Source organism: Mrakia frigida (genome assembly GCF_051309035.1).
Source record: "Mrakia frigida strain ATCC 22029 unplaced genomic scaffold BDY24scaffold_2, whole genome shotgun sequence".
Taxonomy (NCBI): domain Eukaryota; kingdom Fungi; phylum Basidiomycota; class Tremellomycetes; order Cystofilobasidiales; family Mrakiaceae; genus Mrakia; species Mrakia frigida.
Genome location: NW_027481279.1, coordinates 662,853 through 685,358, shown reverse-complemented (window position 1 = coordinate 685,358; position 22,506 = coordinate 662,853). Strand labels below are relative to the sequence as shown.

General features: G+C 54.6%; 6 protein-coding genes across 6 annotated transcripts; 4 read left to right on the top strand and 2 right to left on the bottom strand.

Annotated features, from left to right (window-relative positions):
* Window positions 1-282: 282 nt before the first annotated feature.
* Window positions 283-2,142, top strand: BDY24DRAFT_94561 (transmembrane adaptor Erv26-domain-containing protein). Its single transcript, XM_076645262.1, has 5 exons — window positions 283-435; window positions 520-599; window positions 699-791; window positions 973-1,237; window positions 1,380-2,142. The coding sequence occupies exons 1-5, from the start codon at window positions 363-365 to the stop codon at window positions 1,997-1,999; spliced, it is 1,131 nt and encodes a 376-aa protein (XP_076500743.1). The 5' UTR covers window positions 283-362; the 3' UTR covers window positions 2,000-2,142.
* A 628-nt stretch (window positions 2,143-2,770) lies between these two features.
* BDY24DRAFT_437908 (WD40 repeat domain-containing protein) lies at window positions 2,771-9,271 on the top strand (the record flags this gene model as incomplete). Its single annotated transcript, XM_076644312.1, has 11 exons — window positions 2,771-3,145; window positions 3,248-3,582; window positions 3,751-4,518; window positions 4,639-4,996; window positions 5,085-5,275; window positions 6,608-6,889; window positions 6,981-7,721; window positions 7,820-8,075; window positions 8,566-8,719; window positions 8,889-8,971; window positions 9,067-9,271. The coding sequence occupies exons 1-11, from the start codon at window positions 2,778-2,780 to the stop codon at window positions 9,269-9,271; spliced, it is 3,741 nt and encodes a 1,246-aa protein (XP_076500742.1). The 5' UTR covers window positions 2,771-2,777.
* An 815-nt stretch (window positions 9,272-10,086) lies between these two features.
* BDY24DRAFT_94451 (uncharacterized protein) lies at window positions 10,087-12,038 on the bottom strand. The gene is made up of 4 exons (XM_076645260.1): window positions 11,909-12,038; window positions 11,369-11,782; window positions 11,056-11,283; window positions 10,087-10,962 (listed from the first exon to the last, which is right to left on the bottom strand). The coding sequence occupies exons 1-4, from the start codon at window positions 11,960-11,962 to the stop codon at window positions 10,306-10,308; spliced, it is 1,353 nt and encodes a 450-aa protein (XP_076500741.1). The 5' UTR covers window positions 11,963-12,038; the 3' UTR covers window positions 10,087-10,305.
* A 342-nt stretch (window positions 12,039-12,380) lies between these two features.
* On the bottom strand, window positions 12,381-14,319 carry LOA1 (lysophosphatidic acid acyltransferase LOA1). Its single transcript, XM_076645258.1, has 8 exons — window positions 14,236-14,319; window positions 14,136-14,156; window positions 13,957-14,046; window positions 13,822-13,887; window positions 13,616-13,746; window positions 13,435-13,530; window positions 13,021-13,335; window positions 12,381-12,856 (listed from the first exon to the last, which is right to left on the bottom strand). The coding sequence occupies exons 1-8, from the start codon at window positions 14,257-14,259 to the stop codon at window positions 12,532-12,534; spliced, it is 1,068 nt and encodes a 355-aa protein (XP_076500740.1). The 5' UTR covers window positions 14,260-14,319; the 3' UTR covers window positions 12,381-12,531.
* RIB3 (3,4-dihydroxy-2-butanone-4-phosphate synthase RIB3) lies at window positions 14,290-15,930 on the top strand. The gene is made up of 4 exons (XM_076645259.1): window positions 14,290-14,662; window positions 15,113-15,234; window positions 15,378-15,542; window positions 15,694-15,930. Exons 1-4 carry the CDS (start codon window positions 14,493-14,495, stop codon window positions 15,873-15,875), a joined length of 639 nt encoding a protein of 212 aa, XP_076500739.1. The 5' UTR covers window positions 14,290-14,492; the 3' UTR covers window positions 15,876-15,930.
* A 695-nt stretch (window positions 15,931-16,625) lies between these two features.
* BDY24DRAFT_375304 (uncharacterized protein) lies at window positions 16,626-22,459 on the top strand. Its single transcript, XM_076638529.1, has 26 exons — window positions 16,626-16,832; window positions 16,957-17,298; window positions 17,425-17,552; window positions 17,642-17,703; window positions 17,774-17,872; window positions 17,954-17,981; window positions 18,133-18,732; window positions 18,811-18,874; window positions 18,959-19,021; window positions 19,102-19,314; window positions 19,424-19,567; window positions 19,635-19,679; window positions 19,757-19,863; window positions 19,935-19,982; window positions 20,055-20,068; window positions 20,138-20,189; window positions 20,256-20,410; window positions 20,566-20,828; window positions 20,897-20,982; window positions 21,055-21,220; window positions 21,292-21,444; window positions 21,531-21,608; window positions 21,685-21,716; window positions 21,785-21,815; window positions 21,903-21,965; window positions 22,048-22,459. Exons 1-26 carry the CDS (start codon window positions 16,724-16,726, stop codon window positions 22,299-22,301), a joined length of 3,399 nt encoding a protein of 1,132 aa, XP_076500738.1. The 5' UTR covers window positions 16,626-16,723; the 3' UTR covers window positions 22,302-22,459.
* Window positions 22,460-22,506: the final 47 nt, after the last annotated feature.

Sequence of the window (22,506 nt, the reverse complement as noted above, 5' to 3'; positions counted from 1 at the left end):
CGTCCTTCGAAGATCTTCTCACGAAGAGGCGTTTTCCCAACGAGCGTCGAGAAAAATGAAGATCAAAGCTTGAATTCGGTCGCGTCTCTCCTCTCCGAACTCTCTTTGTTGCATAGATGTGGTTTTTGATCCCACCAAACCTTCGCTCCCTTCTTCTTACTCTGTCTCTCCTGGTTCCATAAGGTTCCCCATACCCATCTCAAAAGAGATCTTCGTCTCCAACGAAAAAAAAAGGGCGACTTTTTCAGAGCTAAAGCTCAACCTCTTTCTTCCTTCCTCCCCCCAACTTCCATCTTCCCCCTCTTCCCCGCCGCTTCTTTTTTTCCCTTTCCGTCTCTTTCGTCAAAACCTAGGACACTTGGATGGCGACCTTCCTCCATGCCGTCACCCTAGGGACCATCTTCTTCATCGCTGTCTTCACTTTACTAGCAGCTGGTGAGCTTTCGACTTATCTCGGTTCCTCCTCCCCTTCCGGCGTCTTTTCCCTGACTAGCTTTCCATCTTTCGTTCGTTCTTCAGCCGCTGGACTCCTCTGGTTAGCGGATACGCTGGAGCATAACCCTAGGGGTGCTAGGAGGTGGGGGAGGGTGCTGGTTTATGTGAGTTCTTGAGAGGAGAGAGAGAGAGAGAGAGGGAGGTGCTGGCTGGCGTGTGAGCTCGGGCTGACTTGCCGTTGTTGGTTGGGATGGAATGGACAGGTTGTAGCAGTGATTCACGTTTTCCTGTACCTGATAGATGGCTACCCAGCTCGTCAAATCTTCCTCTCGTTGTTTGCTCTCTTTGTATCCCTCGTGAGTTCGAGAAACGACCTCCTTCCTTCTTGCGACCTCCTCGCCTCTCGCTACTTCCTCTGTCCCACCTCCTTCTCCACCTCCCTCGTTTCAACTACAGGAAGCTGACCTCCTGCCCTGTCTCCCCTTCTCCCCTTCTCTCCTTCTCTCGTTTGCTCCTTCGCTCCTTTCGCGTTCTCAGCGAGTAATCACCCTCGTCCCCACGCCCTCCCTCGCGGCTCCCAACCCTTCGCTCCTGCTCATGTTCATCCTCCTCCCTACGAACCACATCTCCTGGTGGTCCTGGTTCATCCAAAAACACGTCGACGACAACCGTCGGAACCCTGCTTACGGACGAGCGGGGAGGCAGCAGAAGGCCGAGGATGGAAAGTTCGACAAGATCGATCAGATCGTGTTCTATGCGGTTTGCGTGTGGTTGGTGCCGTTCTTTGTGTTTTTGAGTCTTAGTGAGTGCTCTGCTTTGTTTGTTTGTCTTTTATCGGGCTGGTTTGGTGAGATGGGTCGGAGAGGGAGGGAAGGAAAGGAGGAAGGAGAGGGAGGGAGGGCTGAACTGTGAGCTGACCATCTCCTCCCTTCCTCTCTTCTCAGGCTCAACAGCCAACCCAACTCCCTCGCCTTCCTCCTCCACCTCCACCACGCCATCCACTCCCTCTCTTCTCTCCCTCCCGCCACCTTCCTCCTCCCTCCTCTCCTCCTTCCTCTCCTCCTTCCTCCCCCGTCGCTACTTCCAAAAGCCGTTCGACCCAACAGAAGGTCTCCTCACGACTCGACCTCCCCTCGCTACCAACCCTCATCCCAACCCTCCTACCACTTCTTCACACTCTTCCGGAATGGCCTCCTCGCCTCAACCGAAATGGATCGGCGGAATCGGAGCAGCAGCGGGAGAGCGAGAGAGCAGCGCGTCGATGCGACGAGTAGCGAGCGGAACGCATCTCGTTGAGGAGGGACATGAGCTTCCTGGGTCGTTGGGAGCGGAACTGAATGGCGTTGGAGGTGGTGGGAGGGGAGGAGGTGTGACTGGGAGTGGGAGGAACTGGGGAGGAGGGTTGGGCGTGTCGTCGTCTGGGTCGATGCATCCCAGTGGAGGGAACGGCGACAACGGTGGGAGGGGTGTGCCGCAGAGGAGTGCGACCACGGGGACGTTAGATGTGATGGGAGGAGGTGGTGGTGGTGGTGGAGGAGTGAACGGGGACAGGAAGATGAGCTGAGCTGAGTTGAGTTGAGGGAGGAGAGGAGAGGAGATTTGGGCTTTGGGCTCGTTGTTTCTTTGCTTACGTACGCGTAGTCTTCGATCGTTATCATCTAGGACGGTTTTTCTTAGTAGATCCTATTGTTCTTGTCCCATCACTTTCACCCCGAGACGAGGCGTTCAAGCCAACCCCGACGGTCGCTCTCTCAGTCTCTCTCGCTTCCTCTTTTCAACGATTTTCCTTCAGCGTTCTCTCTATCCATCAGTCAAGACCCTAACTCTACTTTCTCCAACAACACTTCCCTCAAACGTCTGCTTGCTTCCGTAAATCGAAACAGGGTTGGAGCGGAGCATGGAAACGACAGTGGCGCGCGTCGAGACGCGGAGGAGTGAGCTCAACGTTTCCCTCTTTCTCGTTCGCTTTCTTCGTTATTTGCAGCTCTCGCTGAGGAACTATCACCTCCTTCTCTTGCTCGTACGTACGTCGGTCAACGAAACATGAATCCGACTCCTTCGAAGTCCATTCTCGCTCGAAGCGACGTTCGACCTCAAGCTCGACCTCGATCTCTCTCTCTCTTCCTTTCCTTTTTCGTTCTCTCGGCCGCGGCCGTCCATTTTTTTCCCTCTACAACTACCCTATCATTAGGTACTTGGCTTGCCTGTCCAGAGCAGAAATCCAAGCGAACGGCGTAGTAAACTTCGTCGTCAAGGTCACCCCTCCGTCGTCCAGGGAATTTCGAGGGCTGGGTCTGAAAATCCTTCCCTAGCTCGTCCACCGTTTTCTTTCTCCATCGGCCATGTCGCCCCCCAACCAACATCTCGTTTCTTCTTCTTCTTCTTCTTCTACTCTCCCTCCTCCTCCTTCCAATGCGACTCCGTTAAAACTTTCGTCGGCAGCGAAGGGCAAAGGGAGGTCCAACTCAGCCTCGACTCCCAAAGCTTCCCTCGATCCTTCGACTTCGACGAGCTCGACAAAGACTCCCAACCCTCATGGACGACCCAAGAAGATCAAGGGACCTTACGAGTCCAAGGACGTTCCCGTTGCTGTGGAGTTGGAGGGAGAGCAGGGAGGACAGGGAGGAGGAGGAGCAGGGGAGTGGGGATCAAGTTTGATCGCTGGGTCGGCGGTGCCCAAGTTGGCTCCTGTTTTCACTAGGGATGCTTCGTGAGTGTCTCGCTTCACTCAGGGAAGATTTTCCAAGCTCGAACGCTGACTCTCCTCTCTTTTCTTTTCGCGAAAAATCTTTCCTTCGTTCGTTGTTGGCAGTCACTTCTTCCTCTCCCTCTCCTCCTCAATCCGAATCCACTCCTCCCTCACCTCCCAACCCATCTCGACCCTCTCTTCTCCCTCTTCCTCCAACGGTCAAGGCCACACCGCCCCTATCACCGCCTACCTCGTCAACCCCCTGAACCCGCTGCAACTCGTTACGGCTTCGTTGGACGCGACGATCAAGGTCTGGGATTTCCTCGATGCGAGCTTGCTGAGGACGATTCCTTGTCCTGGACCGGTCACCCATCTCTGCGTTGGCACGGAGGGAGAGGCGAAGGGAGTTTGGTTTGGTGCCGTGGAGACGAAGGCGAAGGCGAAGAAGGCTAAAGGAGGTTAGTACGGGAAGATTTGATGGGGAGGAGGGAGGAGGGAAGGGCTAAATTCTGCGAGCTCGACGAGCTGACTTTTCTTTCCTTCCTTCTTTCTTTCTTGCTCCTTTTCTTCTTCTCTCCCTCTCTCTACACGACCACCACCTTCTCCTCCTCCTCCTCCTCCTCCAGAACCCACCCCTTCCTCCACCCACTCCGGTCCTCAAGCCTCCATCTGGCGACTCTCGATCCTCTCTTCCACTCCTCGTCGAACGTCCTCCAACACTCCCTTAACGCAATCCTTCCTCGGTCACTCTCGAATCGGTAAAATCCGACCTTGCTCCTCCCTCCTCATCTCCCCTTCAGGAACGTACCTCGTCGCTCTCGCTGGTCCCAAAGCCTACTGCATCAACACGAGAGACTACTCGGTCGGGTTCTCCAAATTCGTTTCGCCAGAGAACTTGACCTGCGGAGCGTTCCATCCGAAGGAGGACTGGTTCGTCACGGGGGATACGAGTGGAGTGGTGAGGTTGTGGTACTGCTTAGGAGAGATGGAGTCGAACGGGTCCGCTGTTGGAGGAGGAGGAGTGGGAGGGGAGAGGATGGTTTCCGCCAAAGGAGAAGGAGCTCCCGCCTCTGCTGGAGGACCTCGAAAAACGCCGACGACGACTCTCCACTGGCATTCCCATGCCGTCTCGACTGTTGCCTTCAACTCGGCGGGAACGTCGATTCTCAGTGGAGGAGAGGAGGGCGTGTTGGTCGTTTGGAGCGTGGCGACGAGCGGGAAGGAGTTTGCGCCGAGGTTGGGAGGACCGTTGGTGTCGATTGCAGTGAGAGAGGGAGCGGAGGGGAGGGAGGAGGAGGTTTGGGTTGGGTTGGAGGATGGGAGTTTGAAGAGGTTGGGTGGGGATGGGAGGGGAGGGAGGGTCGTCAAAGGAGGGTGTGAGAGTTCCAGGATCCGTGAGTCGCTGTTGCCTTTTTCTTAGCCTTTTCCCGACGTCGAACTGGTTCGTCGACTAGTAGGTTTTCAAGAACTGACTCCCTTTCGTTCGTTTCGTTCTCTTGTCCCTCCCTCAACAGAACCCGCCAACTCCTCTTCCCTCCTCACCTCCTCAACCACTCCTCTCCCCTTCGCCTACCACCCCCTCACCTCCTCCGTCCTCCTCCCTTCCTCCCACCCCTCGTCCCTCCAGTTCTACTCGCCCGAACTCCAAACGTCCATCCTCGAACTCGAAGTCTCGCCTTCCAACCGAGTCTCCCGAACCGAGGACAAGGTCGTTGAGCCCGCTCGAGTCGAACGAGCCGTGTTCAGCTCTGGAGCAGGAGAGAAGATTGCCGAGTACATGGCTACGTCGGAGAAGAGGGAAGAGGACGAGGAGGAAGGGGGGGAGGAGGAGAGGGTCGTGAAGGTTTGGAGGTGGGACGAGGGGTTGAGGTCGTGAGTCTCGTTTCGTTTTCCCTTTCCTTCGAGCTTCGGTTTCGGTTTTTGTTTAGCTGACCTTTTTCTTTCGTCGTTTCGATTTCAGGTACACCCTCACCACTCGACTCCCCAACCCTCACCCTTCCAACATCACCTCCCTCTCGTTCTCGCCCGTCCCTGTGCCTGTCTTCCCCGCCGACAAGACGCCTTCGCTCCTGCTGCTCTCGACCGGAGAGGATGGGACCGCTAGGGTCTGGAGGGAAAAGAGGGTTTTGTTCAAGAGTGGCAAAGTTCAAGGTTAGTTCTTTCGACTCTATTCCTTTCGGCTCGTACACCTTTCTTTCGAACGAGACGCGTTCGCTCGAATCCCTCCCCCCAGCGTTCGTTGGGCGAGAGAGGACGAGGAGCGACGTCGTTCTGCCGTTTCCTTTCTATGATGAACAACACAAACAACAAGTTTAAAAGCTCAACAGTCTTAATTCACCTGTGTAGACAAACCTCTCTTCTTTATTTCTGAGATCCTCTCCTTCCCTCCCGCACTTCCTTTCTTTTTCCTGTCCTTTCCAACGAACATCTTACTGACTCTCTCCCTTCTCTTTTCTTCCCTTTTTTCGTTTCGCTGATGATCAGGTGAGAATCTTCGCCCATCTCCTTTCTCGTTCTCTTTCCGCGTCGCTTCTCGAACTCCCCTCTCTCTCTCCCAGCGTTCGTTGGTTGAGAGAGAGGACGAGAGCGATGCAGTTTCGCGATTTCCTTCTCTGATGAACAACACAAACAATAGTTTAAAAGCTCAACAGTCTTAACTACAAGCGTGTAGACAAACCTCTCTTCTTTATTTCTGAGATCCCTCCTCTTCACTCACTTCCTTTTTTCGCCCCGTCCTTTCGTAGAGCGTCGTACTGACTCCCCCCTGCTTCTCTTCCTCTTCCCTCCTCCGTCCTCTCCGTTCGGTCTCGTAATCAAAAAGGTGAGCGCTTCGTTTCTTCGTTTTCTTTTCCTCGTTCGACTCGTTTCGTTTCGACGCCTCCCTCCCTCCTCCCACACTCCCGTCCCGTCGCTCGACCTGGCTCTTTCCCTGATGAACAACACAAACAACAAGTTTAAAAGCTCAACAGTCTTAATACATTGTGTAGACAAACCTCTCTTCTTTATTTCTGAGAAACCCTCCTCCCTCCTCTTTCTCGTCGCCACTTTCTCGTCGTCGTTGCTTCACTTCGTTCGAACTCGTTACTGACTCTCTTCCTTCGCCCCTTCTTTTTCCTTCCCCTTCTCCGTCGATTTCGTTCGATTTCGTCTTGGGTCCAAAAGGTGAGCCTTTCGTTCTTCTCTTCCTTCTCTCGTTTGAAACCACCTCGACACCGCGTCGACCTTTCGAGGTCGACGCTCGCCCACGCCCCAGAGATGAAAAACTTAACACATCACTTCCTCGCCCGAGCGTCTCGCGAGGGTTTGGGGGAGTTTCTTCCTAATCCATACATGTGGATCCCCATAGTTCTGCAATTCTGAGGGGCTCTCTCTTTCTTTCTCTCTTCCTTCGATACCCACACTTCGTCCTCGTCCCCTTCGTCTTCCGAACTCGTTTACTGACTCCCTTCTTTACCTTTTATTTGCGCTTCCTCGTCCGTTCAGCCTCCTTCCAACCCCACACGCTCTTCTCTCACCGAAACCTCCCCATCCACGACTCCACCTGGGCTCCCGACGCGTCCCTCCTCGCTCTCGCTCAAGGATCGGTCGTCACCCTCTGGGATCCTCTCACGAGCGTTCTGCGAGGTACTCTGTCGTGCTCCGAGTTCGCCAAGACGCCGAAGGGATCGATCACGAAGGTGGAGTTTGTTGGAGAGGACGGGAGGTGGTTGGTTGGGACGGGAGCGAAGAAGGGAGTGGTCGTTTGGGATTTGGTAAAGGGTTCTGGTGAGTCGCCTTTCGTTCTCTTCGAGCTCTCGACTTCCGAAGCTGACTGCTTGCTTTCGTTTCCTCGTTCGTTCCGTTCTTCTCTTCTCAGTCCACTGGGCTCTCCCCGACCAAGCCGTCGACCAAATCTCGATTCACCCTACCTCCTCCGTCTTCACCATCTCGGACGTCTCCCTCACCGCTCCCCTCACCACCTTCACCATCTTCTCCACCTCCACCGCTACTCCCATCCGAACCCGAACCGTCCCTTACAAAGTCCGATCCCTCACCACCTACCCTTCCTCCTCCACCACCGACGCTGCTCCCTCCGGTCCCGTCGCGTCGACTTCCACAGCCGCTCCAGTCGCCGAGGACTCGTCCTTCTCCCTCCTCGTCGTTTCCTCCACCTGGGACGTCCTTCTCGTCGGAGACAACCTCCCCACTCGATCCTCCGCTTCCGATTCAGCCCAAGCGATCAACCTCGCTTCCTCGGCTGCTACGCCTATCGGACGGTCGCTGTTCGATGAGATCTTTGGTCCTTCGTCGTCGGACAAGGAGGTGACGAGAGTCAAGATCGTCTCGGAGCAGTGGAAGAGCTTGGACGATCTGTTCGATGCGCCGGCGCAGGTGCTGCCTGGGATGGGGATGGTGTTTGGGGAGGTGCTCGATGGGTTGTTGCCGAAGAGGAAGGACGGGGAGCAGTTGAACGAGGAAGAAGAAGAGGAGGAGATGGAGGTGGACGAGGAGAGGGAGGGAGGGAAGGAGACGGAGAAGGGAGAGGAGTTGAAGACGAGGGTGGTTGGAGAGGCGGAGATGGACGTTCTGGTTGGGTTGTTCAAGGAGATTTTGAGCTGTGAGTAGTAGTCTAGCACTCGTCGACTCGCCTCGTCCAGTTCTTTCGAACCTTTGGACTGACCTTCGTTTCTTCTCCTCCTTTTTTTTCCGTTCCAGCACCAGCACCTCCACCACCCCCTCCAACTCCCAAACAACTCAACGGGAAACTCCCCTCGACGCCAAAGATCAACGGCAGCTCCCACCCTCCGAAGGCCGTCGTCAACGGACACGCTTCCACTCCCTCTCGAACCCCTCTCACCAACGGGAAGGCTCCCAGTGCTCCGTCGTCGCTCTCCAAGACGGTGGACGTCTCGATGGACTCGCCTGCGTCGTCGGCGAAGGGGACGCCTTCGGGAGGAGGGAGGAAGAGGAAGTCGAAGGATTGAAGTGGCGAGGTGTTAAGACGACAGCTCTCGATTTTGATGAGCACCCTCGTTTCTTCTTTCCCTTCTTACAAACGGTTCGAGAAAGATCAGGGTCCTGGTGAGCGTCGAGCATGAGAAACTTTGTTTCCTCTTGAGCGGAGAATTTGACTTTCGTCGCCTTCGGATCGGAAGGAAGGAGGGAGAGACACCGAGAGGAAGGTTGGGAGGTGATTGGGCTGATCGCGCCGACCGAAGGAGGCTGAAAGGGCGAGGCTTTTTTTCGAAGCAAAGCTTCCCTTCCTTCCTTCCGACACCCATCATCGACGAGACGACGATCTACACTTTGATCTTCTTTCGCAACAGCGAGCAACAAAGGTGAGGGTAGTGTCGAAGAGAGCAAGCAAGGACGGAGCTCGTTCGATCTTGGGTCCTCCCTCCCTCCTTCCCGCCCTCAAGTTTCGTTCTGACTCTGTTCCCTCGTTCTTTCTTCTTCCACAGAACCGAAATCATGGTTACGACTACTACCCCCGCGACTGCTTCACTATCGACTTCCTCCTACGCTCCAGCTCCTCGAGAAGCAGGAATCGACACCCTCTCGCCAACGCCCTCAAGAGCGCCGTCCTACGTCGAGAGGGAAGAGGCGCCTCCCGAGGTCGATTGGAGGAGGTCGAGATCGCTTGGGAAGGGAAGTTTAAGCTTCTCTCTGGACGATGCTCTTTTTGTAGGAGACGGGTTGAAAGGGTAGAATGCAGTGAAGAGGGAAAGAGAAAGAGAGGAGGGCTCAAAGCTAACGCGTCGTTCGTTCGTTTCTTCTCCTCCAGAACCCAGCTCCCTCCGTTCTGAACTTTTCGAGGGACGAGTACCGGTATCAGAGGAAGATTTACGCTACTTCTTATCTTCTTGGGTGAGTTTTTCTCTGTCCGAATCGCATCAATCATCGTGCTTCGCTCGTTCCCTCTTCTCGAAGCTGACCTTCTCCCCCCTTTCTCCGCGTCGTAGCTGGTGCGTCGGCTCCCCCGAAGCAGGTTTTCAACTTGTCAAATCCGTCGAAAGGACAGTTGCTCGTCTTACTGGAAACCCTCGCGATAGGAAGGCGGAGCGACGAAGGCTTAGGTTGCTTGAAGAGGAGGAGGCTGAGGAGACGAGGGCTAGGTTCGTCGCTGCTGAGGAGGAGCGACGAAATCAGAGGGCTGAGGAGAGCTAGCTCATCGGAGAGAGAGGGGCCTGGATCTGGTTCGGCTGGCTTGAGGGGTTGAGGGAAGAAGTGGGAGGTGTTGCGACGGGACGGGGAGACGAACGCGTCGCGAGCTGTGTTCTTCGTCGTCGCTCCGTTCTCGTTTGTTTTGTGGTATTTTTTTGGTCCGAATGTTGTTATCTCGTATCCCCTCTTTGAATCATCTCCATGCTGATTTTCGTAGTTGCATACTTGACCTTGAAGCTGGTTCGTGACCACCTCGGAGAAGATCGAGCTCGAATTAAGATACCTCTTTCTCGAGGCCTTGTCCTGGACGTGAGCTGAACATCTTCTCGCAATCGTATCCTCCTCCTCCAGATCTGGTGCACCTCTTATGTTTTTCTCGAGCAAATCATGGCTAGAATGGCTCCTCCCGGCTTCCCTCTTTTCGACTTCGCGTCGCCTCCCTCCTCCGACTCCTCAAGCATCGAACTAAATTCTCGACGTCGTTGCCGCTGCACGAGTCTTCAACCGACCCTCAACACATTTGCACCAACCAGTCCCATCTCCTCCCTCTACCTCTACCTCCTCGAACAGTAATCTCGACGCGTCGGCTCCTTCTCAAGTGACGCGTCTCCTCAGGCTCTCAGCCTCCTTCCTCGTACTATCTGGTCCCGTCACCAACACCTGGACGCTTCTGGGAGTTCTAGCCTGCAGTGTTCACTGGGTGATGGCCGTCTCCGGTGGGGTTGTCGTCGCAGGGCATCGGAGGAGGAGGGGAGGGGGTGAGGGCGAGTAAGTCCAAAACTAAAGAGAGGAGGCGCCGTCGCATCTCTATCTCGTTCTTTCTTTACCTCTTGATTCAAGCCTATCCTCCTTTTTTGTTTTCTCAGTCGTTTTCTGGTTTGGTTCTCGTTCGTTCTGTTACGATTCATCCTTCTCTTCTCGCTTTATTTCTTGTCGACGCCAAAAGAGGGAAGGAACTCTCTGAGGTGTACGGGCCAAACTAGAAAACCACAGGCTGCGTTATCTAGCTACTTCGAAAAACAAGAAAGACTCGTAGATTACTGTACGACAGCTCCCTCCGCCGATCCGACTCCCTCCCCTCCCACTCTCGCCTTCTGTCTCCTCTTCTTCATCACGAGATAAAAGCCAACCAGCTCCTCCTCCCCGTAGCTGGCGAAGGGTCTAGCCAGAAAGGAAGCAATCTCCTCTAGCGGGACTCTCTCCCTCCTATGCGTCCCATCGAGCATCCACCTCCACAGATCACCGCAAAGGACCAGCGAAGGGTAGCAGCGTCGAAGGCACTCTTCGAAAGCCGACGTGCTCTCGGTCCCCTCGAGGAGGAGTACGGAGTCATGCCCAAGCGAGTAGAAGCACATGAGTCGGGTCCAGAGCGACGTGAACGACGCGACGAAGTCGAGGGGGACGAAGCGGACGGTGGGAGGGATGCTGAGGTTGTCGTCGTCGCCAATCCATAGATGAAACTCAGTTGGATTGACAAAGCGAATGAGACCTGTCCAAGGAGTGAGCTCGTTGATATCCGAGATCTCGAGAGAGACGATCTCGACGCGAAGTGAGGATGGAGGGGAGGGAAGAGCGGAAGCGAGCTCGACCAAGTCCTGAAACGCGGCGTCGGTCGAAGAGCCATAAAGATGAACCTTAGTTGACGGGAGGAGGAGGGGAGTGATTCGCTCGGATTTGGGAGAGGACTGAAAGACCTGTCGTACCGAGTCGAATGGAGTGGTCGAGAAACAATCAGCAAGAGCAGGGAACGGGCGACCAAGTACTAGGGGGGGGAGAGAGGAGCTCACCCTCGATTCGACAAAGTCGCACGCTTGAACGGGATCCAAGAAGAAGTTGTCGCCGTAGAAGCAGCGAGAGGAAAGCTCCAGGAGATTGAAGGAGACGAGGGAGAGGACCAGATGCTCCTTGGTTTCGAGGAGGTCGAGGATCAGGGAGAGGAGCTCGACGGGGAGGGAGAGAAGCGAAGTGGGAGGCCCGGAAGCGACGCTGGGGGGAGGAAGGACCTTGTATTTCTCCTAAGCCGTTGAAAAGTAAGTACAAGAGTTAGATCATCTCGGAAACAGTCTTGGGAAGGACACCGAAGGAGAGAAAAGGACTCACGGACGACCAAACCCATCTCCCTCCCCTTCCTTCAAGCCCACCCTCCGAACCTTCCCAGACCCAGAATCCTCCAGGAATCGAGGATCTAGCGAGATCTCCGTTGAGCTTGTGTTGATCCTCGTTGTGCCTTTTGAGCGAGTCGTTCTCTGACGAGAGACGAGCGACGGTTCTCGAGAGCTCCTCGACGGACGATGCTTGAGCTTTGTTCTCCTCCTTGAGCTGACCGACGAGGGAGAAGAGTTGAGCGATTTGAGAAGAGACCGGGGATTCGTTCGAGAATACTGCTGGTTCGAGTGCGAGTTGAGAGAGCAGCTGGGGATGAGTGGAAGGGTGGGTCGTTGAGGAGGAGGAGGAGGGAGGAGGAGGTTGAAAGACGTTTCGGGAGATATGAGAGGTTGAAGGGAGGAGTTCGTCCTGTTAATCGAAGGAGGAGATGAAGAGTAACGTATCAGCACTAGTCTCTTGAGACGTATAGAAGAATCAAAGAGAGTGAGAACGGAGAAGGAGGAGAGATGGAGGAGAAGGAGGTGTTGAGCTCACCTTTGATTCTTCATCCACCTCTACCCTCCCTTGGTTCGAGAGTTCGATTTGCATACACAGGGAGGAGGTAGTAGATTTTTAGAGGTTTAGCGAGGAGGAGGATGTCGACTGAGAGAACGCTCGTTTTGGAGGAGGAAGGGGTTGGTAGGGAAGAAGCGAAAAACGTGAGCTCGCCACTTCCCTCCCTCCTCCTGAAAGCGTTGCCCTGCACCGAACCACGACAAAACTCTCCTGCAGGATCAAATCCTCCTCGCCTCTTCGTAAACCGCTCCTCTCGCAGTTTGGATCTCATCCTTACTCGGATTGCTCAGCTCGAGGAATCGTCTCGCCTTCAGGAATCGTTTCGGCGCGTCGTCGAAGACAATCCTCTTTCCTCTTTAGACACTTTCGACCCGCTCCCTCCTCAGCAAACGGAACTGTCCAACGGAAGCAAAGAAATTACCAAGCACACTACAGTGACCTGAGGAACCGATCAGTTTGCCGACGAAAACGAAAACGATGGATCGCGATCAGTCGAAGAACCGCCCGAGCCTTGTTTCCTTTCCCATCTTCGCACAAAACTTTCAAGGGAACTGCGTCATAGAAGCATTTTCCAGCCTCAAACGTCTATCCATCTACTGTGTCTACCCTCTCTTCACCTTCCCACCGTTCTTCCCAGCTCCAGCTCCAGAAGGAGCGTTCAAAACCTCCAAGAAAGCCTTCTTGTCCTCCCATCCGAACCCAACCCTCTTCAGCCTCCCCATCTCGCTGATCGCCTTGATGCATCGCTCGGTCAAGTTGTCGGCGGAGGAGAGCGGAGCGTCTGCTGGGGAGAGGAGGGTGATGGAGAGGGGGAGCGTGGGAGGGAAGGAGGTGAGGATGGAGAAGAGGTGAGGGAGGAGAGGGATCCTTGAGGGAGAAGGAAGCGAGTGGGTGAGGGTTGGAGAAAGGGGGGTGGGAGTTGGGTATCTAGGAAGGGAGGGAAGGAAGAGGGAGGAGGAGAGGGGGAAGAACGGGGAGTCAGCATTGCGAGGAAGAGGGACGCGATGAGCGAGCGATCTCGACGAGGACGAGGACAAGGGAGAGTGTTAAGGCGGAGAAGAGTGAATGTTTCAACTCTAAAAGGTACTCACCTAAAGCAAGCCAACCAGACTCCCCACCTTCTCCTCCCTCTCTCGACCCTGTCGTCCTCTCCGAACACGTCGACAAACTTCGCCACTCCCCGTCCGTTCGTCGTCGTCCCTTCAGCAAGTAGCACCAACACGCGTCCTTGATCTTTGGCCTTCTTCTGTGTCTCGGCAAAAGTGATCGAAGAGGAGGAGGGCGCAGGTGGGGTTCGACCGGTTCGAAGGAGGAGGGAGGGGAGGGAGAAGGGTTGGACGAGGGAGGCCTTCGAAGAGGAGGAGGAGGAGGGAATGGGAGTTGGGAGGAGAAAGACGGGGTTGAATCTGCAATGGAGAAATGGTCGGGTGCAGAAGAAAGAAGGAGAGAGGGTGAGCGGGAGTCGGGAAGGTGGGCTGAAGAAGAGAAAGAAAGGTCCAACGAACCGGTACGCAAGCCAGAGAAGCTCGATCCATGAGATCCAGTTGGACACGATCACATCTCCCGCTTTGGGTTTCCAGATGTTCTTGATGTCGGATTTACTGCAAGGAGTCAGAGGGAGGAAAGAGGATGAGCTCAAAGTTCGACGCGTTGAGAGAGAGGAGAACGGAGCGACGTCGAACTCACCCTCTGCTTGACGAAGCGGAATACTTGACGTCGAACCTGAAGACCCCCAGCATGAGAAGGACCAAGCGAGTCCATATGGAGGTGAAGACTCCAGCTAGTGGGCGTTGGAGATGATGGAGTTGAGCGAGTTTCTGGAGGAGAGGAGGAAGAGCGTGTGAGCTCAAGAGATGGAGCCGACGAGGAAAAGGAGGGAGGCGAGGACTGACTAGTATACCCAGTATCCCTTCGACGGTAAGAAGGTAGAGCAGACTACAGAGAAGGACTGGGATGGTCTGGAAAGCGAGAGGAGGAACGAATGAGCTCGGAAAAAAGGGAAGGAAAAGACGAGCTCGCTCGCTCACCCTCAAGATCGCCAGCGCATACCTCACGACGGTGAAGCCCTTAGCGAGCACGGAAGTCTCAGCAAGAGGTGGGATAGGAGTAAGGAAGGGCTGCATCAGAAAGGGAGGAGTTAAAAGTCAGCATGTGAGCTTGAACTTGAACGAAGGGATGGAAGGAAGGAGAGGGAGGTCGAGCTGACCTGAATGCCTGTCCCAGGGTCCTTTTGAGGAGAGAAAAACAGAGTCAGATCATCAGTGAAGCTTTCTGAAAGTGTGCAGGTGGAAAGGAGGGCTACTCACTCTCCATTTCGAGTACTTTTCCATAACCAGATTGTGTGGGAAGGAGGCAGAAAAGGGAACGACTGGATGACACTCGGTTTTCGACGGTCTCGTCAGCCGGCTCGGGTTTGACTTTTTCCTTTCTTGCTTTGTCCTCCTTCCCAGCAAACCACCAGCATCGAAACCAGCTTCTCTTATCAGCCCTTCGCTTCCAACCACCAACTCTACTTCACCCCCTTCAACCCGCAACTCTCACATCCTCTCTCTCTCTCTCTCTGATGGCTTCCCCCTCCCCCTTCTCCTCGATGGAATCCGCTCTCGCTGCCTTTGGACGAGGAGAGTTCGTCGTCGTTATGGACGACGAGGACAGGGAGAACGAAGGTGATCTCCTCATCGCTGCTAGCGAGTGCACGACGGAAAAGATGGCCTGGTTCATCAAACACACGAGGTGAGTCTTTTCTCCATCAGTTTCCTCTCTTTCCCTTCCCTCGTTTCAGCCCACTTTTTGGGATCGAATCGTTCGAGCTTGGTGGGTCGAGAGCGAGTGAGGATCCGAGGCTGGACTTCTACTAGTCCAGAGGACTACATGCAGAGAAGGGAGAAGGTTTCTGTAGAGGTTATCAGGGAGCATATCCGGCCTGAACGGATGGGGGAAGAACGGAGAAGAGCGTGGAGGTTGAGCTTCGTTCAAAGGAGGGAGGAAGCGTTGAAATGCTGCCACTTCGCCTGTTCCGACTTTTCGTCCTTCAGGACATGATCCTGAGGTTCCAACGATTCGTTTCATGCCGTCGCGTCGAGCTTGAAGCTCAGCATCCTCTCGTCCTTTGATCCTTCGTCTCGCGAACTCTCGACTGACGACCTTCCTCCCCTCCTCACCCTCTTCTCTCTCTTCTCGCAGTGGGTACATCTGCATCTCCCTCCCAGCAACTCGTCTGGAAGCTCTTGACATCCCCATGATGGTCGCTCACAACGAGGAGACCAACAAGACTGCCTACACTGTCACTGTTGACTACAAGATTGGTGAGCTCTCGCCTTCTTCACATGCTCTTCGCCCTTACTCCTTCCCCAGCTCCCCTACAGCTTGCTTCGTCGAGACCCGCCATCTTCTTTCTCTCAACTGCTGATGATTTTCGTTCTCCTGTTTCTTTTGGTTGTATCTGCAGGAACAACAACAGGTATCTCGGCTCACGACCGAGCCCTTACCGGACGGAAACTCGCAGACCCTTCGTCCTCAGCGACGGATTTCAACAGACCTGGACACATGGTTCCGCTCAAGGCTGCTGAGGGAGGTGTTTTGAAGAGGAAGGGTCACACTGAGGCTTCTCTGGGTGAGTCTTTCGTTTCGATCTTTCTCCATTCTCGACGCGTCCGATCTTCCACACCTTCTCCCGGCTGACTGTTTCCTCTACCTCTTACCTCTCACTCTCTTCATCCCCATCATTTTTCCATTCCTACCGTCCTCTGCCTTTCCTCTTCCAGATCTCTGCCGTCTCACCGGTCTCCCCGAAGCAGGACTCCTCTGCGAACTCGTCGCTCCCGACCCCAACCCTACCGGATCCATGGCCAAGCTCGAGGATTGCTTGAAGTTCGCCAAGACGTGGAAGCTGGAGACGATCAGTGTGGAGATGATCAAAAAGTGGAGGGAGGAGAAGAACCTTTGAGGAGGAGGGAAGAGGGAATGGAGAGGTGGAACGATCGAAATTCTGGAAGGGGAGGGAGGAGTCGAGGATCTGCTTGTGGTTTCTTTTCTGAGCTATAGAATCAGTTCGTATCAACTCGGCCGAGGATCTCTAGGGATCGCTAAGGGAAGGAGCTTCAGGAGGAGGGAAGTGCGCAGAAGAAGGGAAGGTGGGCAGGGATGGCTGGGACGCGACGCGCCCGACCTTCCTTTCGTCTCCTTCGCCCCGTCGGCTCCGTGGTGCTCGAGCTCTGAACTGTCGAAGAAGGGGAAGATCAGCGTCCTCCGCTTCTTTTCTCCTTGTTCCTTCCTTCCCTTTTCCCCCCGTTGATTTAAAAACGCCAGGCTTGCGAGAGGCCCCCTCGGACACCTCCGATTTGGTTGGCTTTTTATCTAATCTTGCCCCCTCTCTTCCAGCCCTCCTCATCTACACCAGAACGAAGCGAAGATCTGCTGCTACCCCTGGAAATCAGAGACCAAGCGAACATCAAAGCCAACACCGTTCAGGGGAGGAAGTCTCAAGCTGAGTTCAGGGCCTTCTCTCGATCGAGAGTTGAGCTTTCGCTTTTGTTCTTTGCTTCCTTCCCTGCAGAAGTGTCGCCGTCCCTCCCTTCCCGTTCAAGATGTCGATGGTGTGCCGAGCAGACCCAGAGTGCTGGTCAAACAATACTCTACCAAAAGAAAAAAAAAGGAGATTCGTAGTGAAACTCCGGGGGGAAGGAGGCTGGGGGGAGGGAGAGCAAAAGAGGACGAGACTCAGCTGTTCGCTTTCGACCTTCAACTCCCACCGACTACTCCTTCCTTCCATCCTTCCCCCCTTCTCATACTTGGATGAGCACACCCACCTCTGATGTAGATCACCCAGAGGAATCTACGTCGTTCATGCCTCCCTACTCTCCAGCAAGCGACCTCGAAGAGGACCCGATGCCAACGAATCGAAGTGAGCTTTCCCTCCCTCCTTCCCCTCCTTCCTTCTTCCCAAGCCTTCCCTCGTTGCTCTGTCCATCCTCCTCCAGCTTCCCAACTATGACTGATTCGACTCCTCTCTTCTCTGCGTAACTTAGCCCTCCAACCCCAGAGCGTCTTCAACGAGAATCGGTCTAGCAACCTCCCAACTCATCAACAAGAGGACGACGAACCAAAGAAGGACGAGCTCGTGGGCAGCGGTCGACGAGGATCAAACTCCCAGCACTCCCAAGGAACGTCGAGGTCGCTCAACTCGCTCGCTTCGAGGATACCAAGAGGCAAGAGGCAGCAGTCCATCTACTCGTTCTTGTCGGATGCCTCTATAAACTCGGACGACGACGACGACTTCGAACCTGTTCATCTCGCAACCTTCGACCCTCGAACCGACCCCAACGACGTCGCCAACCTCGCTGCTATTCCTATTCTCGCTTTCTTAGATGGTCAGTAGCTATGCTCTCGTGGACCGGAGCAAGCATCTGGCGGAGGGAGGGAGGAAGGAGTAGAGAAGCGACCGCGACGCCGGCGGTGAGCTGACCTTCCTTCTTTCTCCCTTCCCTCCCCCTCAGCTCACCGTCAACCATGCGCTATCGTGCCTCTTCAGCAAGAGAAGTTTTCGTCTTCGACGTCCGCTTCCTCCGATAACTCCAACGAGCCTCTCGCTTTAACGATCTGGGCAAACTTGACCTTCTTTTCCGTGAGCTCCTCTCGTCTGTCTCTCTCTCTTTACGTCGCGCCGAGCTCACGACCCCTCTCCTTTTCCTCTTTCTCTTCTCCCCTTTGCAGGTAACACGAGGGAGACAGCTGGTCGAGTGTCTGGAACCCGAGGAGGCCAGGGCGTTCACGAGGTGAGAACCAAACCAGTTCAAGACGCGTCGTCCTTCGCTCACACCTCACGCTCACGTTCGCGTTTCTCAGATGGGTCTACGGGCCTGAGGCCTACGTCAACGGTCCTGCGGGAACAACTGGAGGAGCTGGAGATCTCGGTTACTACCAGGGTGTTGATTTAGCTCTTTCGTGAGTTTTTTTTTACATCTTCTCGCTCTTGGAAGGAGGTCTTGGAGACGAGACGGCTGATCATCTTTTTCTCTTCCACAGACCTACTCTTACCGTGACTCTTCACGCAGTACGTATATCTCACCTATCCAGAACCGTCGAGCCCAGGCTTCAATTGACTTTGCGCCAGAGGTTAAAGAGTCTGCAAACGTCGAAGGGAGATCGAGCTCGAGGCTGACCGGATCCCTCTTCCTTCCCTTCTTTTTCTCCGCAACCTCCAGGGAACCTCAGCACCCACCACTCTCGAGCTCTGTCGAACCACCTCCCCGTCGACTCCTCATCTCATCCTCACCTCCCACATCATCTCCAACCGCCCAAACATCATCTCCTACGCGTCCAAACTTCGAGCAGGCTCGGCCGTTTCCACGTCGTCTCGCTCTTCTATCGGCTCCGCCACCCCCACCGTCGTTGGACCCTTCGGATCCTCCTCTCCCGACACTCCTCTACCCATTGTCACTCCAGCACCTCTCCTTCATGCTGCCGCTGCAGTCTCGTCCGAAGAAGACCTCACTCCCACCGTCGAGCTCCGACGCCCGTCTTCCGGTTCCTTTGGACCTACGACTCTCAGTCGAACGAGCTCTTCCGACTCCGCAGAGGCTGTTGCTAGTAGTCCCATCTCGGAACCATCGACACCAGATCCTCAAAGAACGATCACCTTCCCCGAAGGAATCCCTGCAAGGAAATCCCTCCCCGCTGTGGATCCAGACGACCCTGATCTGCCTGATGTCGCTTCGAGGACGGACCCGGAGATGGATGCGATGAGGAGAGAGTTTGATAGGCTGTTCGAGATCAGGTCGAGGGAGATTACGCTGTTGACGGAGGTGAGTTGAGCTCGATAGCTTGCCCGCACAAGCCCGTCGACGCGTCGAGACTGACTTCTTTCTTCGTCTTTTTCGTAGTGGGCTCCTGTGGGAATGTTCTGTGGTACTCCAGATGGGCTTCTGACTTACGTGAACAAGCAGTGTGAGTGTTTAACCACCAAATCTGACTCGACGGCTCCTGAACTGATTTCGGACGCGTCTGTCTCGGTCCTTTCTTCTCCTGCAGTCCGAGAGCTCACGAATCTTCACGCCGATCCCAACACATGGCCTTCAATCTTTGTGGAACGAGGTACGTTATCTTCATTTGCTCATTCTGGAACTCAGCGTCTCGCCATGTCTCGTTCTGACTAGTTCCCAACGATTTTCCAGATCGTACACCGCTTCGTCACATGTGGGAGGAGTGTTTCAGGACTGGAAAGCAAGGATCGGGAGAGTTCCAGCTCATGGTCGGGGAGGAGGGAGACGCGTTTGCTGCAGGACGGTCGGCTCATCACGTCCTGATTCGACTGGTCGGGCTCACTGAGGGACGAGGAAACTCGAACTCGAATCCGTTCGTCACTGGATTCGTCGGAACCATGATTGGTGAGTAGCATCCGAGCTCACTGTGCTTCTATACGAGACGCGTCGCGTCCTCTCCCTTCTCTCCTCGCCTTTGCTTTGCTGACCAGCCTCCTGATCTTCCATCTCGCAGACATCTCGGACAGGAAGGACTACGAGACGGCTCAGAAGAGGATGAACGCCGAGAGGATCGATGCTTGGAAGGCTCGAGTTGACGAGATCGAAGCCCGTCGAGTCGAGGTCGAGGAGTCGAAAAAGCAGCAGGAGCTTCTGATCGGTGAGTTGATCTCGCATTCTCTCCTCGTATCTCCTGAAACTGACCTCCCCTCTCCGAATTCATCTAGACATCACTTCGCATGAGATCAGGAACCCTACGAGTGCCATCATTGGTGACTCCCCTTTTTTTTTTTTTTTTTTTTCGATCTCGAGCTGATTTGGGCTGACCCCTTGTTTTCTTCTTCCTCAGCCGCTACCGACCTACTTCGATCCAACATCAACGACATGCTTTCCAAAGTCACGATTGGATCTAGGATGCTGTTCACTCCCGAGTCGGTGGCAACCCTCGAGGACGATGTGAGTCGCGTCTCGACCTCTCCTTTATCCACGAGCTCTTGCTGATCGCTCTCTCGTCTCCCTCCTTGAAGATCCTGGTGCTGGACTCGATCCATCAGTCTGCTACGATCCAAGAACGAGTGAGTACAGTCTCGTCGAGCCTTCGAGTTATCTGCCCTGACTGATTCTCTCTCTCTCTTTCCTCCCTCCAGCTTTCCAACGACATGTACGATTCTCGTCTTCCTCTTTGTCTTGACCTGAAGATTTCCTGACTTCTTCTCCGCTCCCATCTCAGTCTTCGTCTCGCTCAAATCGACCTTGAGCTTCTCCAAGTCTTCCCGATGGAGGTGAGACCTCTCTTCTCCGCGTTCCTCCCTTCGAGCTCCCGACTGACTTGACGGGTTATTCTGCAGTTCAACATCGTTAACGAAACTCGCCGACTGCTCAGGATTTTTGAGATCGAGGCTTCTCAGAAGGGAATCAAGCTCAAGCTCAACTGCGGCCCTTCATTCTCTCACCTCGGAGAGCTTGTCGAGGCGGATCCTGTGCGACTCAATCAAATCACCATGTAAGCTCACCTTCAGTCACCTAGTCTATCGTACCTCTACTTCAAAGCGAGCCAACGGGGACGAGAGCAGTGCGAACGAGCTTAGCCTCACCGTTTCGTTCCGGGAATCTCATCGACCTCTCACTGACCAAATCTCCGTCTTCCCTCTCCTTCAGGAACCTCATTTCGAATGCCGTCAAGTTTACTCAATCGTCGGCGACCAAACTGATCGAGGTCACCGTCAATATCTCTCTCGTCGGTCCTCCCACTCCCGAATCAGTGCCAGCTTTCGACCCAGCGTCCCTCAACGCTCCTCTCACTCAAGAGCTCGTCAACGGTCGCCATGACGGATACATCTTTGTCGAGGTCAAGGACTCGGGAGGAGGAATGTCACTCGAGGACCAGGGTCATCTCTTCCAGCGATTCAAGCAAGGGAACGGTTCGTCCCTCTTCGCCTTCTTTGTCCTTCGAACGAAACTGACCACCTCCCTCGCTTTGCCCTCGTAGCCAAGGTGCATACTGCCGTCGGAGGATCAGGTCTCGGTCTCTTTGTTTGCAAGGAAATGACGCGTTTGCAGGGAGGAAGGATTGACGTGAGTCGACCAAAGCTTGAGACGCGTTCGTTTCTTCGAGCCCTCTGCTGATCTTCCTTTTCCTTCCAACAGATCGTCTCGGCACCTAACGAGGGAACCACCTTCCGATTCTTCATCAAGGCTGGATTGTTCCCTCCTACCGACATCCCTCGGGAAATCATCACCCCCGCTCCCGAGAGACCCGTCCATCGAGTTCCCATCGCGTCGGACGCTGTTCTCTCCATCTTGGTCGTCGAGGGTGCGTCTTACATTCGTCTCGGCGTTCTTTCGCTCGAGCTCACTGACCTCTCGTTCGGTCTTTCCCTCTAGATAACCCCGTCAACCGGAAAGTGTTGCATCGACAGTTCAAACGCTTGCTTTATCACGTCGAGGTCGCCGAACACGGTCTCGAGGCTTTGACGATCCTCAAGTCGTACGCTCTAGCCGGAGAGTCGTTCGACATGGTGTTGATGGATCTGGAGAGTGAGTCTTGAAGCAAGACAAGAGGGAAGTGCTGCAATTTGAGAACTGACAGCTTTTTTGTCTCTCTCTTTCTTTCTTCCTCTCAGTGCCCGTCCTGGACGGTATCAGTGCTCTTCGAGAGATCCGATCGTTGGAAGCTCGTGGACTGCTACCAGGGCATCAACGTGAGCCCTTCGAACCAGAGTCGGTGTGCCTTTCGACTGAATCGCTGACTTCTCTCCTTCCTTTCCTCTTTTTCAGCTTGCATCTCGGTCTCAGGGAACGCTCGTCAGGTGAGCCCATCTCTTTTCCCATTCAACTCTTTAGAGTCCTTCGCTGACCTCTCGTTTTTCTGACGCAGGGACAACTCGATGCCGCTCGAGAAGCAGGAGGTGAGTCGCGTCGAACACGAAACCCACCCATCGAAGTCTCAGAGCTGATCTCGCTCTTCCTCGCCTCGATCTTCTTCCTCTGAACAGCCGATGCTTGCATCACCAAACCTTACAAGTTCCCACTTCTCGTCCAGAAGATCAAGGAGACGAGTTCGTCCTCCCGTCCTCTTCTCTTTCTCGTCGCCTTCCGCGCTGACTCTCCGTTCCGCCGCTCTTCTCCCTCTTCCGCCAGTCTACCATCGAGCTGGAATCGCTATCGACGGCCAGGAGGATCTTGTTGGGTGGATGCCTTCGGAAGCTCTACTCTCTCCTGGCTCGGAATTCATTGGGAACCCTTTCTCTCCTCTCGAAGACGCTCACCTCCATCGCTCGGAATGGCTCGACCCAGGAGTTTCGCCTGTCCCCAGTACGAGTCTAGCATCATCCCCTTCTTCGTCTAGCCCTGAGATCCCTGTGATTCCACTTTCGAACAAGGAGGTCGACTAGTTTTTTTTTTTTTTCACTTTTGAGGCGATTCGTTCCCCCGTCGGTTGTTTGGTCCCTTTGATTTTCAGTTGAGCTCGTTTCGTTTCGTTTTTCTCTCGCTGTATCTCTAAAGGCGCCTGCCTCGCTCAGTTTTCTTCGATCCATGTTGTATTCTCTTTCGAGCTGGGATGGCTGGGCTCCCAAAAAATGAAGGAAGGGAGGAGAG

Bases quoted from the DNA above. Each gene is read 5' to 3' on its own strand.
- BDY24DRAFT_375304 (XM_076638529.1), top strand. From the start codon at position 16,724: ATGAGCACACCCACCTCTGATGTAGATCACCCAGAGGAATCTACGTCG. The intron at 17,873-17,953 runs GTGAGTTTTTTT...TCTCTTCCACAG, and splicing joins GGTGTTGATTTAGCTCTTTC to ACCTACTCTTACCGTGACTC. The intron at 19,864-19,934 runs GTGAGTCGCGTC...CCCTCCTTGAAG, and splicing joins TGGCAACCCTCGAGGACGAT to ATCCTGGTGCTGGACTCGAT.
- LOA1 (XM_076645258.1), bottom strand. From the start codon at position 14,259: ATGGAAAAGTACTCGAAATGGAGA. The intron at 13,888-13,956 runs GTGAGCGAGCGA...CTCGCTTTCCAG, and splicing joins ATGCGCTGGCGATCTTGAGG to ACCATCCCAGTCCTTCTCTG. The intron at 12,857-13,020 runs GTGAGTACCTTT...CTCCCTTCCTAG, and splicing joins GTCTGGTTGGCTTGCTTTAG to ATACCCAACTCCCACCCCCC.
- BDY24DRAFT_94561 (XM_076645262.1), top strand. From the start codon at position 363: ATGGCGACCTTCCTCCATGCCGTCACCCTAGGGACCATCTTCTTCATC. The intron at 436-519 runs GTGAGCTTTCGA...TTCGTTCTTCAG, and splicing joins CTTCACTTTACTAGCAGCTG to CCGCTGGACTCCTCTGGTTA. The intron at 1,238-1,379 runs GTGAGTGCTCTG...CTCTCTTCTCAG, and splicing joins CTTTGTGTTTTTGAGTCTTA to GCTCAACAGCCAACCCAACT.
- RIB3 (XM_076645259.1), top strand. From the start codon at position 14,493: ATGGCTTCCCCCTCCCCCTTCTCCTCGATGGAATCCGCTCTCGCTGCC. The intron at 15,235-15,377 runs GTGAGCTCTCGC...TTGTATCTGCAG, and splicing joins CACTGTTGACTACAAGATTG to GAACAACAACAGGTATCTCG. The intron at 15,543-15,693 runs GTGAGTCTTTCG...TTCCTCTTCCAG, and splicing joins TCACACTGAGGCTTCTCTGG to ATCTCTGCCGTCTCACCGGT.
- BDY24DRAFT_94451 (XM_076645260.1), bottom strand. From the start codon at position 11,962: ATGCAAATCGAACTCTCGAACCAAGGGAGGGTAGAGGTGGATGAAGAA. The intron at 11,284-11,368 runs GTGAGTCCTTTT...TCAACGGCTTAG, and splicing joins GGAGATGGGTTTGGTCGTCC to GAGAAATACAAGGTCCTTCC. The intron at 10,963-11,055 runs GTGAGCTCCTCT...TCGGTACGACAG, and splicing joins GCGACTTTGTCGAATCGAGG to GTCTTTCAGTCCTCTCCCAA.